The sequence below is a fragment of the Carassius auratus genome, unplaced genomic scaffold, assembly GCF_003368295.1.
Source record: "Carassius auratus strain Wakin unplaced genomic scaffold, ASM336829v1 scaf_tig00216128, whole genome shotgun sequence".
Taxonomy (NCBI): Eukaryota; Metazoa; Chordata; class Actinopteri; order Cypriniformes; family Cyprinidae; genus Carassius; species Carassius auratus.
The window spans coordinates 278987-296142 of NW_020528425.1; the positions used below are offsets into that span (position 1 = coordinate 278987).

At 37.1% G+C, this 17156-nt stretch overlaps 2 protein-coding genes across 3 annotated transcripts; one reads left to right on the top strand and one right to left on the bottom strand.

Annotated features, from left to right (window-relative positions):
* The first annotated feature begins 6167 nt into the window (after nt 1-6167).
* Nucleotides 6168-11703, top strand: LOC113097162 (max-like protein X). 2 transcript variants are annotated; one of them, XM_026262366.1, is made up of 8 exons: nt 6168-6281; nt 7196-7235; nt 7455-7544; nt 7808-7917; nt 8526-8628; nt 8730-8829; nt 9050-9251; nt 10217-11703. In XM_026262366.1, exons 1-8 carry the CDS (start codon nt 6240-6242, stop codon nt 10271-10273), a joined length of 744 nt encoding a protein of 247 aa, XP_026118151.1. In that variant the 5' UTR covers nt 6168-6239; the 3' UTR covers nt 10274-11703. The 2 variants fall into 2 exon arrangements, with proteins under 2 accessions (XP_026118151.1, XP_026118152.1); XM_026262367.1 differs by having other exon boundaries at nt 6219-6281; nt 7199-7235.
* Nucleotides 11704-13194: 1491 nt separating this feature from the next.
* LOC113097163 (homologous-pairing protein 2 homolog) lies at nt 13195-16030 on the bottom strand. Its single transcript, XM_026262369.1, has 8 exons — nt 15900-16030; nt 15643-15743; nt 15397-15486; nt 15191-15302; nt 14957-15102; nt 14586-14639; nt 14175-14234; nt 13195-13461 (listed from the first exon to the last, which is right to left on the bottom strand). The coding sequence occupies exons 1-8, from the start codon at nt 15919-15921 to the stop codon at nt 13405-13407; spliced, it is 642 nt and encodes a 213-aa protein (XP_026118154.1). The 5' UTR covers nt 15922-16030; the 3' UTR covers nt 13195-13404.
* Between the last annotated feature and the right edge of the window lie 1126 nt (nt 16031-17156).

Sequence of the window (17156 nt, forward strand, 5' to 3'; positions counted from 1 at the left end):
AGTCAAAAAAAGGAAGAAGAGCCTCTGTTTATACTTTCACAATAAAGACAATAGAGGTGCCTTTGAAAGTTCAGCTCTTCAGCCTCTCAGTGCGGCTGAGTGTGTTGATTACCAGCGTAGCAGGCCTTGTCTCCAGTTGTCTGCCTATCATGTGAGTGCTTCAGATGTTGGAGCATCTTCCTTTATGTCCACCCCTCTGATCAAGCCTGCAGAAGTTTCTTCCAGAAGAATATACAGACGTTGGCAAATTTGAAGATGAAGGCACCTGTCCGAGCACACTGGTGTGTGTTACAGAAATGAGAGAGAAGCAGTTGTGACAGCAGGAGGAAACCACAGAAAAAAGCAGAAGCATCCACGCTTCCTGTGTACCTCGCACAAGAGAGAGAGAGAGAGAACGCTGGGTGTGTCGGTTTAAATTCTGTTTATATTTAAAACAATATGATGATCTAAAACATATCACACCACTCGTGTGCATATTATGTACTGTATGTATCTTACGACACTGATGCTGTTGATCAGGGATTGTTGTCACAAGGCTACTTGTTTTCTCAATCTGACCTAATATCTTATTTATTTTATTTCTATTTTTTTTGGCCTAAAGCATTTAGAAGTCTCAGTTAATTTCAACATTTACTTATACATAAATACAATCAAAAATTGACTCTGTTCATATTATTTCATGGACCTGAGCTAACAAGAACAGTTGTCTTTTCATTAACCAGAACATTTATTGATAAATACTGTAACAAATATATTGCAGATTGATAGTTAACATAAGTTAATACATAAACTACCTTTAGCTAACTGGACCTTACTGTGCTGTACTGATAAACAATTTGACTTTTTTTTGTTTTTTTATTTGACAGATTATCACATTTGTTTAATGTTGTATATTAATATTTAATTTATTTATTGTATTTTAATTAAATTTATTAAATATTAAATATAACTGGTTTAATTTAATATTTACTGTTATGTTCTGCTGGTCATAAATATATTACTGTTTAAATTTTACTAAACAAATCCGATAATACACTATTTAATGTGCAGAATAATTATTTTGTTGTTTTCTCCTCCGGCAGTAACAGCATAAAAGTTTTTAAAATCGTTTTTTTCAAAGCCAGGACTTTAAGTTTTATACAGACAGACAGACATAGATAGAATGTGGTGAATTTGTGTTGTGTCTGACCTCAGTGTGTTACCCTAGTGTCCACCACAGTGATCCGAATGTGTGTTTCTACACTGTAAAACCCGACAAGTTAACTTAACTCAAACCGTTTGAGTAAACTGATTGCCTTGACTGTAATACCCGACAAGTAAACTTTACTCAAACGGTTTGAGTAAACAGATATCCTTAAGTTATGTTAACTCAAACGGTTTGAGGAAACTGATTGCCTTAAACCATTTAAGTTGAAAAAAACTAACAGTTATGAGTAATCTGAACTTAATTCAGTTGAGTTCACTGAAAGAAGATATACATAGCAATTAAGTGATTAAGTGATTAATTGAGCTTTAGTGATGAACACCTGCTGTTAACAAACATAATTACTGAAGAAAAGAGAGAAAGGAACAACAGCTGACTTCAGACACAGCCTCACTCAAACCTGACAAGTTATGTTAACTCAAACCGTTTGAGGAAACCGATTGCCTTAAACCATTTAAGTAGAAAAAACTAACAGTTATGAGTACTCTGAACTTAATTCAGTTGAGTTCACTGAAAGAAGATATGCATTGCAATTAAGTAATTAAGCGATTAACTAAGTGCTGATTGAGAATTAGTGATGAACAGCTGCTGTTAACAAACAGAATCACTGAAGAAAAGAGAAACACAAGAACTACTACAACTGACTTCAGACACAGCCTTAGATGAAATCAACTGAAATAAAATACATGAAATCTCTCAAGATCTGATTAAACAACCCCACAAACAGCATCACCAGCTCCACTTATTAATAACCAGACTGACTTTATTTCTGTCAGACGTCTACAGAAGATCTTATTGAGAATGAACTAAGGTTTAGATGTTGATTTATTGTTTCATTTGAAGTAACCATGTTAGAGATCAGTCTTTAGTTGTGCTCTTGACCCTTGATTTCTGTCTTAGTCTTTTCTCTGGCTGTTATAACTGTGTGTTTCTAAAACACATTTGTTGTAACTCAAAAGCCCAGAAGAAAAGCCATCAGGTGTAAACCTATACCTAGGTGTAGGTTGTTATACTTTATATAGGTGATGATAGTTATTCATTGTTATTCACAGATATTGATCTATATAATCTCTGATGAAACAAATGTGTAATTAGTAGAAGTGGACCTAATAAAAATGACACTAAGAGCCAGCAATTCTGTAATAATCAGTTAATATAAAAATAACTTCATAAACATTTTGTACACATACATTTTTCTTCTACGCCAGTAACTGGTCAAACACAGACATCAATTATCAGAATATGAACCTCAACAATGGTGACGAAAAAAACATGCTGCAATGCATGCTGGGTACTTTTGTAATACAAAACTCATCCATGGCTCCCAGCATGCTCTGCAGCATTTTTTTTTTTTATTATTATTTTATGGTCACCATTGTTGAGGTTCATATTCTGATTATTGATGTCTGTGTGTGACAAGTTGACACCATAGAAGACCACACTGTTTGAAAAGTCTTAGTATTAACTGATTATTACAGGACCACTTGCTCTTAGAATCACTTTTACTATAATCAATCAAATTACACAACACATATTTCATCAGAGATTAGACTCTGTACAGTTCCATAATTGATGATTATCATCACCAATATAAAGTATATCAACCTACACATAGGTACAGGTTAACACCTGATGGCATTTCTTCTGGGCTTTTGAGTTACAACAAATGTGTTTTAGAAACACACAGTTATAACAGCCAGAGAAAAGACTAAGACATAAATCAAGGGTCAAGAGCCCAACTAAAGCAGACACTGATCTCTAAACATGGTTACTTCAAATGAAACAATAAATCAACATCTAAACCTTAGTTCATTCTCAATAAGATCTTCTGTAGACGTCTGACAGAAATAAAGTCAGTCTGGTTATTAATAAGTGGAGCTGGTGATGCTGTTTGTGGGTTGTTTAATCAGATCTTGAGAGATTTCATGTATTTTATTTCAGTTGATTTCATCTAAGGCTGTGTCTGAAGTCAGTTGTAGTAGTTCTTGTGTTTCTCTTTTCTTCAGTGATTCTGTTTGTTAACAGCAGCTGTTCATCACTAATTCTCAATCAGCACTTAGTTAATCACTTAATTACTTGAATGCAAAGTTTTAGAACTTACAGGGTTTAAATCAAGGCAATCTGTTTACTCAAACGGTTTGAGTTAAGTTAACTTGTCGGGTTTTACAGTGTATGTAAGTTAAAGACTTTGGTATCAAATTTTTGCACATTATAATTTGTTACAGTTTAATATTTCTAAGATGTTATAATATTCAATTATATTACGGTGATGTTAATTTAATTATTATTATTGTTATATTATTATTATTATTACTATTATATGTACTACGCTTTGACAAAAAATGTATAATTTACAGTCATTTTAAATTTAATTGACAGACAGAGATAGACACAGACAGATAGACAGAGAGAGACAGAGACAGACAGAGGTACAGGTGCAGCTCAGTAAATTAGAATGTTTTGGAAAAGTTGAAGTAGTTAAAGTCTTTGGTTCTTTTAATTGTGATTATTTTGGGCTCACATTTAACAAAAACCCACCATTTCATCTCAACAAATTAGAATACTTAATGAGACCAGTAAAAAAAAAAAAAAAAAAAAACGTTTTAATGAATTGTTTGCCTTCTGAAAAGTATGTTCTTTTTCTGTAAATGTACTCAATACTTGGTAGGGGCTCCTTTTGCTTTAATTACTGCTTCAATTCGGCGTGGCATGGAGGTGATCAGTTTGTGGCACTGCTGAGGTGGTATGGAAGCCCAGGTTTCTTTGACAGTGGCCTTCAGGCTCATCTGCATTTTTTCCTCTTGACAATAGCCCATAGATTCTCTTTGGGATTCAGGTCAGGTGAGTTTGCTGGCCAGTCAAGCACACCAACACCATGGTCATTTAATCAACTTTTGGTGCTTTTGGCAGTGTGGTCAGTTGCCAAATCCTGCTGGAAAATGAAATCAGCATCTTCAAAAATCTAGTCAACAGAAGAAAGCATGAAGTGCTCCAAAATGTCTTGGTAAACGGCTGCAGCGACTTTGGTTTTCATAAAACAGAATGGATCAACACCAGTAGATGACATTGCACTGCAAATCATCACAGACTGTGGAAGATTAACACTGTACTTCAGGCAACTTGGGCTATGAGCTTCTCCACCCTTCCTCCAGACTCTAGGACCTTGGTTTCCAAATGAAATACAAAACTTGCTCTCATCTGAAAAGAGGACATTGGACACTGGGCAACAGTCCAGTTCTTCTTCTCCTTAGCCAAGGTAAGACGCCTCTGAGGTTGTCGGTGGTTCAGCAAATTCCTTGACTTGTCTGTGTGTGGTGGCTCTTGATATCTTGACCCCAGCCTCAGTCCATTCCTCATGAAGTTCAATCAAATTCTTGAATCGATTTTGCTTAAAAATCCTCATAAGGCTGTCGGTTGGTTTTGCATCTTTTTCCTTCCACTCAACTTTCTGTTAACATGCTTGGATACAGCACTCTGTGAACAGCCATCTTCTTTGGCAATGAATGTTTTTGGCTTACCCTCCTTGTGAAGGGTGTCAATGATTGTCTTCAGGAAAACTGTCAGATCAGCAGTCTTCCACATGATTGTGTAGCCTAGTGAACCAAACTGAGAGACTATTTTGAAGGCACAGGAAACCTTAGAGGTGTAACCTTTGGTGTTTTGAGTTGATTGGCATGTCACCATATTCTAATGTGTTGAGATGTGAATTGGTGGGTTTTTGTTAAATGTTAGGCAAAATCATCACAATCATCAGAGCAGATGAGCTGAAGGGCACTGTAAAAAAGAAACCTGGGCCTCCATAACACCTCAACAGTGCCACCAAAACTGATCACCTCCATGCCACGCCGAATTGAGGCAGTAATTAAAAAAGGAGCCCCTACCAAGTATTGAGTACATGTACAGAAAATTAGCATACTTTCCAGAAGGCCAATAAATCACTAAAAGTTTTTTTTTTAACTGGTCTCATGAAGTATTCTTATTCGTTGAGATGAAATGGTTTTTTTTTTTTTTTTTTTAATTTGGCCACAATCATCACAATTAAAAGAACCAAAGACTTTAACTACTTCAGTCTGTGTGCATTGAATTTAATACATAAGTTTCACAATTTGAGTTTAATTACTGAAATAAATGAACTTTTCCACGACATTCTAATTTATTGAGATGCACCTGTAGATAGACATACAGAGATAGATAGGTGAAAGTGATATTTGAGAAAGTGACATTCAGCCAAGTATGGTGACCCATACTCAGAATTTGTGCATTTTACCCATCCAAAGTGCACACACACACATAGCAGTGAACACACACTCACACTGTGCACACACACCCAGAGCAGTTTCGATGCCTTGCTCAAGGGCACCTAAGTCATGTTATTGCCTGCTGGAGATTAGAACCCACAACCCTAGGGTTAGGAGTCAAACTCTCTAACCACTAGGCCACGACTCCCCCGTTTTATTTTATTTTTTTGTGAGAGAGACAGAGATAGACAGACAGAGATAGATGGACAGACAGACAGACAGAGATAGACAGAGATATATAGACAGACAGACCGAGATAGATAGAAACACAGAGATAGATAGATTGACAGACAGAGATAGACAGACAGAGAAAGACAGACAGACAGACAGACAGACAGATAGATAGATAGATAGATAGATAGATACCCATTACTCTGTGATACGAGCTTTAACTCTCAGTTTGAAGCATGATGAACTCTTAGAGCACCACCATGTGGAAGAAATTACCACACACTGATGTTTATATCTATTCAAGCATTATAAGGTATATGTGTAGCTATAGACTACAATAAAATATAATATAATACACAGTCAATGCAATGAGTACATCAAGAAACGAAATGGAAGAACGTATAGATCAATATATATTAATGAACTAGAGTTCATCGGAAATCCTAGCCGTCAGTAATCAGGAGACGGAGAGAACGATAGAGTGCAGGATGAGTCTCTAGAGGTCAGATCAGATAATGGCCGATAGAAGGCGCAGTTCGTGAAATCCACTCATTGTTTATTTCAACATGACGGAAAACAGCGCGTCACCGGAGGATCCCTGGCTCAAAGTAAGGAAAAATATTCAGATAAAGTCTGTCCGTTGATTTTAAAACAGCCATATCCTCCCAAATCGCCCCCGTGAAGTGTGTTTCTGTTTATCTGTGTAACGTTAGTTCTACAGAGGTTGGTTTCACTCTCTAACGTTAGCTCAGCTGGCTAACGTTAGTCGTAAAGTTCAGCAAGTCAAAAGAACAATTACCCTGCTCCCCACATAATCGTGGTCTTAAAATGCTTTGTATTTAGCGGTGATTTAGGCAACACAATACCACAGAAATGCGTCCGAAAACAGTTCTGCCTATAAACTGACTTTTTATGTTGTAAATGTTAGAATGGAAGCTATAACAGATGTGTACGAGTTGAAATCGCTAAGCTAACTGGTTTGATCGCTACAATTGGCTGTTTCGAAACGTTTTTAAATTGCCACTAGACAGAATTTTTGGGCATCGAAGGCGCGTTCGGACGATCGAATCGACTCCCCAGAGAACGGGATTCGATTCAAGTGACAGATGATGTCCCAAAATACTGTCAAGACAGCAAATTAAATCTCACTAGTTTTCTTTGTTTGTTTGTCCCTCCACTGTATGTATGCTGCTGTTCCAGTGCATTATAACCTCCTGCCGCATTCATATGCAATTTATAAAATCATAAAATATGCCCTCAATTGCACCGACTGTAATGGCAGCTTGACAATATGACAGATATTGCTCAATCTGAGAGTTTGGAGACGCATTATGCATGTAGATTAAATGTCACTCTTTAAAGGGGTTATTTGGGACACATCACAGTCGGGAGTTAGAGGTGTCCTAGATAAAGGTAAGGCAGGACAGGTCAGGCTATGTTTGCATATGTGATTGTTTAGTCAGGCTGGCTTTGACTGTTCTTCTGTTTGTCTTTTTATATCACCCATCTCACCATGTCTCAGCAGACGGACGGTGCCTTCAGCGACAACGGCTTCGATCACAGTGAGTACCAGAGCTATAAACTATTACTATAAGTCTACACCAATGTGTTTTTTTTCTAATATTCCGAAGATGAAGGTTAGACATGCAGTTTTAAAAATATAATGAACCCATGGGCTGGACTCGACCATCTGAAACTACTTTGTGCTGTCAAATTTTGAAGTAACCAAACATTAATACTAGTGTTTACATTTATACTTGTATAAATTTCTATATCATTAGGTTTCTTTGCCGAGAGTGCTCGCAAAGGAAGTTTGGTGTCAAGAGCCAACAGCATCGGATCCACGAGTGCCTCTTCTGTACCAAACACAGGTAATACCCCAATCATCTAAAATCAAACATGGCCATTTTTTTTTTATAACCTTTGCTCTAAAATTTACTTTACTTTATTTACTTCCCTGCTCCCTCTGATGCAAAGAACCAAGTCTGTGGCCTATATTGTTTTTTCTTTTTCAATTATGTTACACTCTGACGCTGTACGTAACAATATAAAAGAAAACATGTTGATATCTGCGACATTAAATACAGACGTCAAGATACAGTCTGCTAACACACTGTTCTTCCCTTTGGTTTAGATGATGAAGACAGTGATAACAGACATGAGACGCCCTATAAGGAGTCGTATAAAGACCGGAGGAGACAGGCACACACACAGGCAGAGCAGAAACGCAGAGATGCCATCAAGGTAAGCGAGAGAAGAGCAAAAACAAAGACAGAAAATATAGTAGCTTACATGAGCACAAGGGCACCTACTTGGAAGTGATCGCAATAATGGATCACAAAAGCACAGTAATTATTTGGGAATTTCTGCCAAATAGAAATACTTATTTCGTAAGCATAGGTCTGCACAGTTTATTCCCTGATAAAATGGTAAATTGTTTACACTTATAAATGTTTTTTTTTAAAGCTCCAGGTGCTGGGCTTGTTTGTAGGGCTGCTCAATTTGCCCAAACACTTTGATTATAAAATAAAAATATGGCAATAATAATCCAAGCTTCCATTTTGGTGGAAAAAAAATTACGCAGCGACCCCATTAAATCTCTTCTGTTGAAGAGAGCGGTTTGTAAGTGCTTTTCATTACAAATTTGGTGAGATCAGATGAGATCAGCGCAAGTTGTGTTCCCAGATACATGGTACAAGCAACCCAAAACATGCAGAGATGATTTCATGTGGAGCAGTTTACTGTGGACCGACTGGAGTGTGAGCTGCTTGTGTGTAAAAGAACACCGTGCCTTGTTCCTAGCGTTCTACTTCTGTCACTCAGAAGTGTCTGTACGGATCTCTGTCCCACAGAAAGGCTATGATGACCTGCAGTCTATAGTGCCTACATGCCAGCAGCAGTCTGACTTTGCCATGGCCACTCAGAAGATGAGTAAAGCTACAGTCCTGCAGAAGAGTGAGAACCTTCATTATCTATTTATATTTCCTTGTCACATGCCTTTCACTCTGGAATGGAAAAGCTCAGCAGCTTGTGTGTGTGTGTGTGTGTGTTTGCAGCAATCGACTACATTCAGTTTCTCCACAAAGAAAAGAAGAAGCAGGAAGAGGATGTTTCCACACTTAGGAAGGAGGTGATGGCGCTGAAAATTATGAAAACGTGAGTGGGGGGTTATTGACACGTGGCCGGGACATTTTGAACTGCATAAGCTGACAAATGTAGTTCCACTTATTCTCCGGTGGGGTTGTTTCCGGCTTTATCTGACACCGCCACTCTTCTGCCAAGAAATAGATAACACCCCCCTTTAAGACCTATAAAAGGGAGGGAGGAAGAAAAGTGTCTTAAAGATACTAACGTGTCTTTTAATGGTTTGTTTCAGGAACTATGAGCACATTGTGAAGGCCCATCAGAATAACCCTCAGCAGGGCAGCGAGCAGGTTTCAGACCAGGTGAAGTTCAGTGTGTTTCAGAGCATCATGGACTCTCTGTTCCAGTCCTTCAGTGCCTCAGTGTCGGTCAACAGCTTTCAGGAGCTCTCTGCCTGCGTCTTCAGCTGGATCGAGGAACACTGCAAGCCCCAGGTAGCACATACACATGCTTAAAGGAATAGTTGACCCAAAAATGAGATGATATTTCATGTCATTTCAAACCTGTTTGAGTTGGTTGAACATAAAAGAAGATATTATGAACAGTGCAGGTATTCAAATAGTTGATGGTCCTCATTGACTTCTGTAGTATTTATTTTCCTATTATGGAAGTCAGTTGGAACAAACAACTTTTTCCAAATATCTTTTTTTTGTGCTCAACTTAAGAATATAACTTATATAGGTTTGGAACAACATGAAGGTAAGTAAATGATGACAACCTTTTCATTTTTAAGGTGAACTGCTCCTTTACGGCTTGTTAATAGCTGAATTACGATAGGAACAGTTCACAGCTTTTTTCACGTAAAGGTTCACAACAATATTTAAAGACCCCATGAGTTTTCCAGTTGATAGTGATTTACTGGATTCAGAAGGATTTTTTAAAATAGTTTTTACTCTATTTCTACCTGGTCAAATATTTTAGAACTTGAAAACTAGCAAATAATGTATATTTATTTTAAAAAAGTTAATATTAAATTAATTAACTAGACTAGAACCCTGGCTTTTCAAAAAAATTGGTTTTTTGTTGTTGTTGTTGTTGTTGTTGTTTTAGCTCATTTTAAAGTTTGTTCAGTCAAATTTTAAATCATTCATAAGTATTTTTTGCAAGTTTTAGGTTTGCTAAGTGTCCTGGTTGAGAACCTGTTTTAGAAGACATTTACACTTTTTTATTTTATAGCAGATTGCCATTTTTCTTAACAGGAAAAATTCATTACTTTATCAAGTGTAAATGCCCCTTGTCAAAAGTTAGAAATTGCTGATCAACTTAATACGCAAGTAGCAACTGTGTTTTTTTCCTTTTTCCAAAAGGAAAAAAAAAGAAAGTCATTGCATTTTGGGCACAGGCTTAGTTAAACACTGTAAACTCCCAGGCTGACTATGTTTTTCTGTATTGTTGACAGACGCTGAGAGAATTTGTGGTGACTGTGCTGCAGCAAGTGAATGGTCAGCTGTACTGAAGCTGTCTATCTGTATGTTTGTCCGTCTCTCAGGCTGATATCTCATTCAAGAACAGTCTCTCTTTCTCTCTCTCTCACACACACACACACTATGCAGCAGGGTATCAGCACACTAATGGACTGGGGTGGATCACAAGAACTCTAAAGAGATGAAGTATTGACTGACAGTGTTTATGGCAGTGATTCAAATCAACAAATGTGGAAATGCATTAATTTATTCTGATCAGTCATTTTATTACTAATAATTTGGAAGGTAATAATCTGATCTAAGATGTTTGCCATTGCATATCGTTTCCTCACACACTTTCAGCTGGTTTAGAAATTAAAGAAGGTGTTGGTTCTAGGGGTGCGCCGATCACAATCGGCCGATAATCACTTTGGGATGATTGATCGGCGATCTCTAAAAAGGCCGATCTCATAAAACTGATCTCAAGCTTTAATCCATTAACATGAGCCTGCCGTGAGAGGTTTGGCATGACATGCAGCGGCAGTCTCTGTCCAGCGTGGGTTAAATAATTATAGTACTTTAGCTGAGGTACAATTCATATTTCTTCATTAAATAACTGATAAAGTAATTTGTAAAAGTCTCTGTGAGAGATAATTTCACAAACAGCGTTGAGTGAATCACTGCGTGTGCTCTCTCTTTCTCAAAATGCAAATGCCTTAATCACATCAGGTCTGCTCTATAAGTGAGCTGCACAGCTGACACAGGAATTGCATCACTAAATAGCATTTTTTCTTTTTAACTCTAGTCAGTGTTCAAGCCATTCAACGCTCGCGTGCTTTCCTGAAGACAGTGCGCTCATGCACACTTACAGTGCACACACATAATAATGCCAGGTTCACATTAGTACATTTGCAGTGTCTATGTGGTGTGTATTTTTACCGCGCTCATGTTAATGGATTAAAGCGTTCACACTGCAGACACGGTTGCGGTCTGGCAGAGCGTTTGCAGCAGTACAGAGATAGTTTCCGCACCGAGTCTATTTTTTGCTGCGCTGAATTAAAGTAACAGTGCATTGTTTGCAAAAATGTGAATACGCACTAACACAAAATTGTAGTAATTACACCTTAAATGCATATGATTAAAGTCTGCTGTGCTTCACAGTCAACACATAGGCTATGGTTTTTTGGCTAGGTTTAAAGAAAAAAAGCACTTTTAGATAAACAAGGCAATCATTGCTTAAAGTTCTTTGTGAACTGCAGGATTGCTTGTAATAAAGATTTAAATGCAAAAGAAAGGCAGTAGAGCTGATTGTTTCTGTCAATGGTTTTAATTTAGAATGTTTGTGATAACGTGAGAAAAGTAGTTTAAATGTTATGTTTTAGCGACATAATATATAAATCTAGAAGTAAATGCAAAAGTAAAAAGCATTGAATAATTGATGAAAGATTGTATTATTGTACTGTGTAAAAAAAAAAAAAAAAAAGAATCATAATGTTGAAAAAGCATTTTAAGAAAAAAAGATTTAAATTCAAAGATTTGGATTTAAAATCAAAAGAATGGATAAATGTTGTGGATCAGGATCAGACTCCTGTGTGAAAGCTCAGTCCGTGCTGCTTCTGTACCACACATGGACTACATGCACACTGCAAACAAAGCATGTGTGGACCTCACATACAGCTGATTAAATCAGGCTTGTGCAACAACTACACGACTGTAAAAACAAAAATACATTGCATGATCAAACATTATATATAAATATATATTTTATATAATATATTTACACCTCCAAATTAAAAAATAATAAAAATCCTCCCACAAGAGTCACATAAGAGAGGGATTCATTTTCAAATATGAAATTCAGGCCCTGAATAAATTTCAAAAAATCTTGATTGGATTATCACAATAAATAAATCAACATGATAAAAAGAAGGCTTTAAAGATTGGTATCTGTGATCCTGCTTTCTGAGATCGGCCTCAAAAATGTTGATCGGAGCACCCCTAGTTAGTTCTGCTTAGTTGATGTCGAAACACACCTCAGTCCTGAAGTTGAATAATTTCTTTGTTTAGTCTAAACCCAGAAGACTTTCATCAGTATTCATATGTTCAAGAGTCTGCAGTTGTGATGCTAAGATAAAATATCATACTGACAACCACAAATAAGTTCGAGAATACTCAACTTCACACCCCACACATACTGAGGTGAAATTGTAAACCAGTCAGCTGCCTTTGAATGATTAAGTTTGGTGTGTTGCATTCAGTTATAATCTTTACCTCATGTTCAAATCATTTTCCAAAGCACAACTACATTTTCACCTTTGTGAACCGCCTAGTGCTGGAAAGGGGAGCCTAGAGGTCTGGTTGCACTGTGATGCATCAGCTGTCTTGCATGTTTTAATAGAATTAAAGTTAGGCAATGCTGAGCCATCTTAGTTCCTCTTTGTCATTGTGATGCTGTGACCAAAGATTGCAGTGTCTACGCACAAATAATGGAAGATAAACCTCTTTTTTTTGTCATGTTATGTCAGCTTTTCTTCAGCTTTGTGTAGCGCATCCTACATTTATGATAATGGTTTAAGCTCTTGTGTTCAGTATGTTTTGTGCTGCATAAGCTATCGATGAAGACACGGTCACATCCGTGCGTGGTATAGCAGCTTCACATGGTGTGACCGCCCAATTCTATTTATATTTTCAATGAATGTCAATTAAGGCGTAATGAAAATTCAAAGTCTACTCAGGACACAGCTTTTTAGGTATTGAGATCTTTGTTTTGTTGATAACAGATGATTGTACAATCAACTGTCTGACCTGTGCTGGAATAAGGGACGTCTTTACAGGTTAAAAGCCATACGGTGGAGCGAATGCCAGCTCACAGAGATGAGCCTACGTCGTGCTGAACTACTTTACTAGACTCTGTGCTTTTGCGTTTCCGACTTCAACGGAAGAATCTGGTGGAAATATTTTTGTATCAGTATCATTTTTTTAATTGAAAAATAAACAAATGTTCAAACTTTTTTACAGCTTGTTTGTTCGTTCTTTCTTTCTTTCTCAACAGAACTTTTATAAATAGGATTGGTTTTTAACAAAACCGTTGTCTCAGTGTCCCAGAATACTCTACATTACTTTCCAACCTTTCCAAAGGTCTGGTGTCCCAGCAACGATCGGAATTTAATCAGTGAGTCCTCCATCAGATGTTGGGCATTGTCACTTTATGGTCCTCATCCGTTTCAATTCCAGCCTCCTCCTGATTTCAAAGGAGAGAAAAGAAAGTTTTTCGTTTGCTAGTATACAAATACACGATACTCTAAAGCAGGGTTTTCAAAAAACAATGGCTGTGATACCCCAAGGGTTTGTGCGAGGTTTGTAAAGAAATAGTTCAACCAACAATGAAAGTTCTGTCAATAATTCCTCAACCTCATGTCATTCCACAGCTTTCATTCATCTTCAGAACACAAAGATATTTCTGATGAAATCCGAGAGTTTTCTGACCCTGCATCCACACTAATGGAACATGGAGTATTTTCATGGTCTGTTTCTGGCACTTGAACGCGTCAGTTGCCTTGCTGTCTTTGCAGGGTCCGAAAGCTCTCGGATTTCATCAAAAAATATCTTAATTTGTGTTCTGAAGATAAACAAAGGCCTTACAGGTTTGGAACGGCAATAGGGCGAGTTAATATTGACAGCATTTTACATTTTGGATGAACTCTCTCTAATATTATCCAACATAAAAAGATTCCATCTCCATATTAGGGTAAAATAAAAGCTTGAGCATTTGAACGTTAAAAAAATAATTTACAACCGTAATGATTTTATCTATTTACTTGCATGCCATGTGACCAATAACTGACATCAGAGAATTGTGAACAAGCAAACATGTTGTAACTGAAATATTAATGTCAAATCTCAGAGGGGTACTTCAAGTAAATTTGTAACAAAAAAAGTTTGGAAATGACTCACCAGAAACTGTTTCTTGCTCTTTGGGTACCCCTCCAAAATAGCTCCAACCATATCGGTAACCTGGCAGGTAAACAGACATAAATTATCTAAAAGCCATGCTTGGAGATTCATGTTATGATACATAAGACTTAATATATATCTAATAATCTGTATAATGTAAGTTATGTAGCATTATATCACAGGCATCATTTGTTAGGTCAGTTGACCATTGGCTGTGATAGTAAAGGCCATAATGTGCAGTTTCCATTCGTACATAAATAAACCATGGTGTTGAGGACACAAAGGTAAATATGAAATGAATGCACTTTCATAAAGGCATGCCTTATGGCTGTATCATTAAAAACTAGCTGACATTTTGTCTCCTGGGTAGAATCTGAAGCCGTGTGAATAAATATTTTTACAGCTCATTACCATTCTCTTCCGCTTCCTCCACTCCTTCACATAAGTCTCTCTCTCCTTGTAAACCTGAGGGGCAAGAAATACATTTGTCAGCAACATAAACAAGCATAATATACTGTTGACTGCCCCAGGACAGACACATTATCTGTACAAACTTCACCTAATGAATCAAACGTATTCCAGAGATGCTAGAAGGCTTTAAATTAGTATTTTTGCACTGCTTACATAAAAAAGCTATTTAATGTGCAGGGCTCAAGAATAAGAATGGCCCAGGGCTAGTGTGGGAGAGATTCAGGCCGATTTGCACTTACTCAACACTATATTTTGTGTTTATTGATCATGCACAGAGCTGATACTGTAAACACTGACACTTGGTTTCTAACCTTCTGCTTCTCTTCAGGGGTCACATGGTTTGTAGCGGTTTTGATCTTATCCAGCCTCTCTCTGTACCCAGAGCACTCCGCCTGCAGCTCCTGGATCTGGGCCTCCATCTCTGCTGTGGTTAATGAGCTGTTCAGCTCCTTCAGTTCTGAGGGCAAAACCATGATCTTTCTATCAAATACAGAGTTAAGATCAAACCGAATGTTTTTTCCCAGCAGCGCACGTTGAGTGCACACCTGTATCCAGCTGCCTGCAGCTCTGTGAGATGGTCTGTACTTCAGCACTGAGTTGTGCGACACGAGCATCCATCTCCTTCAGTTCAGCATCACTCACATCCGCAAACTGAGACTGAGGGGTTAGACAAGGCATCGGTCAGGCTGATTACCCAACGCCAGTTCTCTTCATATTAACAGCAATCTGTCTCCATCCTAATTAGACCAACCTGATCTGCAAAGTAGATCTTCTGCTTTCCATAGACTTTCTCTTGAATCTGTCCCTGCTGGGCCAGCTGCTCCATTGCTTTGACCACAGCCTGGGAAAATAAAGGCGTTTAATATCACAAAATCAAATAACGTCATACACTCTGTATACAAACTGTAATTTTAACGTATCACATTTAACAAGAGCAAAGAGCGCTTGACACTACTGAACAGATGTCATCTGTCATGTACGTTAATGTTGTTTTTACCGTTTTACCCAGACCACACTGCTTCTGTAGGTTTGTAAAGACATCCTGAGCACTATAGGGTCTGTTTTTCTCATTCAGGTATGCGAGGATCTGTGCAACGCCTGTGTGGAAGACAAAGACGGAGATCCGATGCAGTAACAGTAACGTACAGCGGAGTATTTTATAGTGGCGTTGTCGTAACGTTACCAATTATAAAAATCACTTCAAAATGAAGGCATGAAATGTTCAGAAGTGTAAGTATGAGAAGTATCGCGTACCAGCACTGTCTTTTTTGCTCATTGTTTACTCGGTCTAGATCATAGACTGTATGAAAACAGCGAGCTGCACTTTTCTGTTGTTTACCTCAGGTAGCTTTCGCGCGCCGAGTTGAATTGTGGGAGTACCGGTGACGACGACACGTACGTCATCTTGAAGACGTCAACTCGATGGTCTGTGTCGGATCTTCTGGTCACTTGTGTGTGTGTGTGTGAAACATTTTTACATTATACTGTATAATCTACACATTATGTATATAAACGTCTCATTAGTTTATCAATTTAAAAGTCACAGTTAAAATGCCCTTCTGCATCTTTAACTTTTGTTGTTGTTGCTTTTTAGACAACATATAATTACTTAAAATTATTATATTATTATTCTACTGCTAAACATTTAATGCAGGGTTTTTTATCCATACGGTTTATAATATTATAAGATTTAAAACAACTTTCCAATTTCATGTATGTTGATTGACTATAATTTGTACATTAATTAAATGTAATTTTCTGTAGAATTAGAGCTACTTAAGATTAACCATGTTCACGGTTTTAATTTTTATTATAATTGCATTGCCTTCCACAACATATTTCTTTTTTAATCTTACTAAAATGTGTTATTTCTGTTAATATCAGTCATTGTTTATTGCAGATTATTTTGGTCACAAAACTAAATTAAATGTATCCAGTAGGGCTAACTAATAGAAGAAAAATCACATTTGTTACTTAAAGAATACATTCATTCATCTCTTTATTGTCTTACACATCAAAAGTTATCAAAAAACAATTACAGAGAATGGAAGAGTGAAATAGTTCTGTACAGAAATAAAATTCACTGCAGTATCCAGCTATAGAAAGACTCCTGTAAAATGCTCACATAGAGAAAGAAAGAAAAAATGAGTGATTCTGTATTTTGCATTGGCCTCAACATGGCAGCCTGCCAACTGATTTCTGTTTAAAGCACTAACATCAATACAACATCAATAGATGACGCTGGGCATAATCTTCCTCCAGTAAACCACCACTTCATTGTCCGATTTGAATTGCTGGTGATTTTTGCTGAAATTTGCCACAAAAAGGTGAATGGCTAAAATGGCCAGGGAATTTTTGCATTGAAAAGTAATCACACTGACACACTTACAAACAGAGATCTTTGTCATGTTTTTTCAAAATAAATATTGATAATCTATCAAACCAAATGAATCATTAAAGAGTGTGTCCATATAATTAGTTAAGTATTTTTAATAATAGTATGAAACAGTA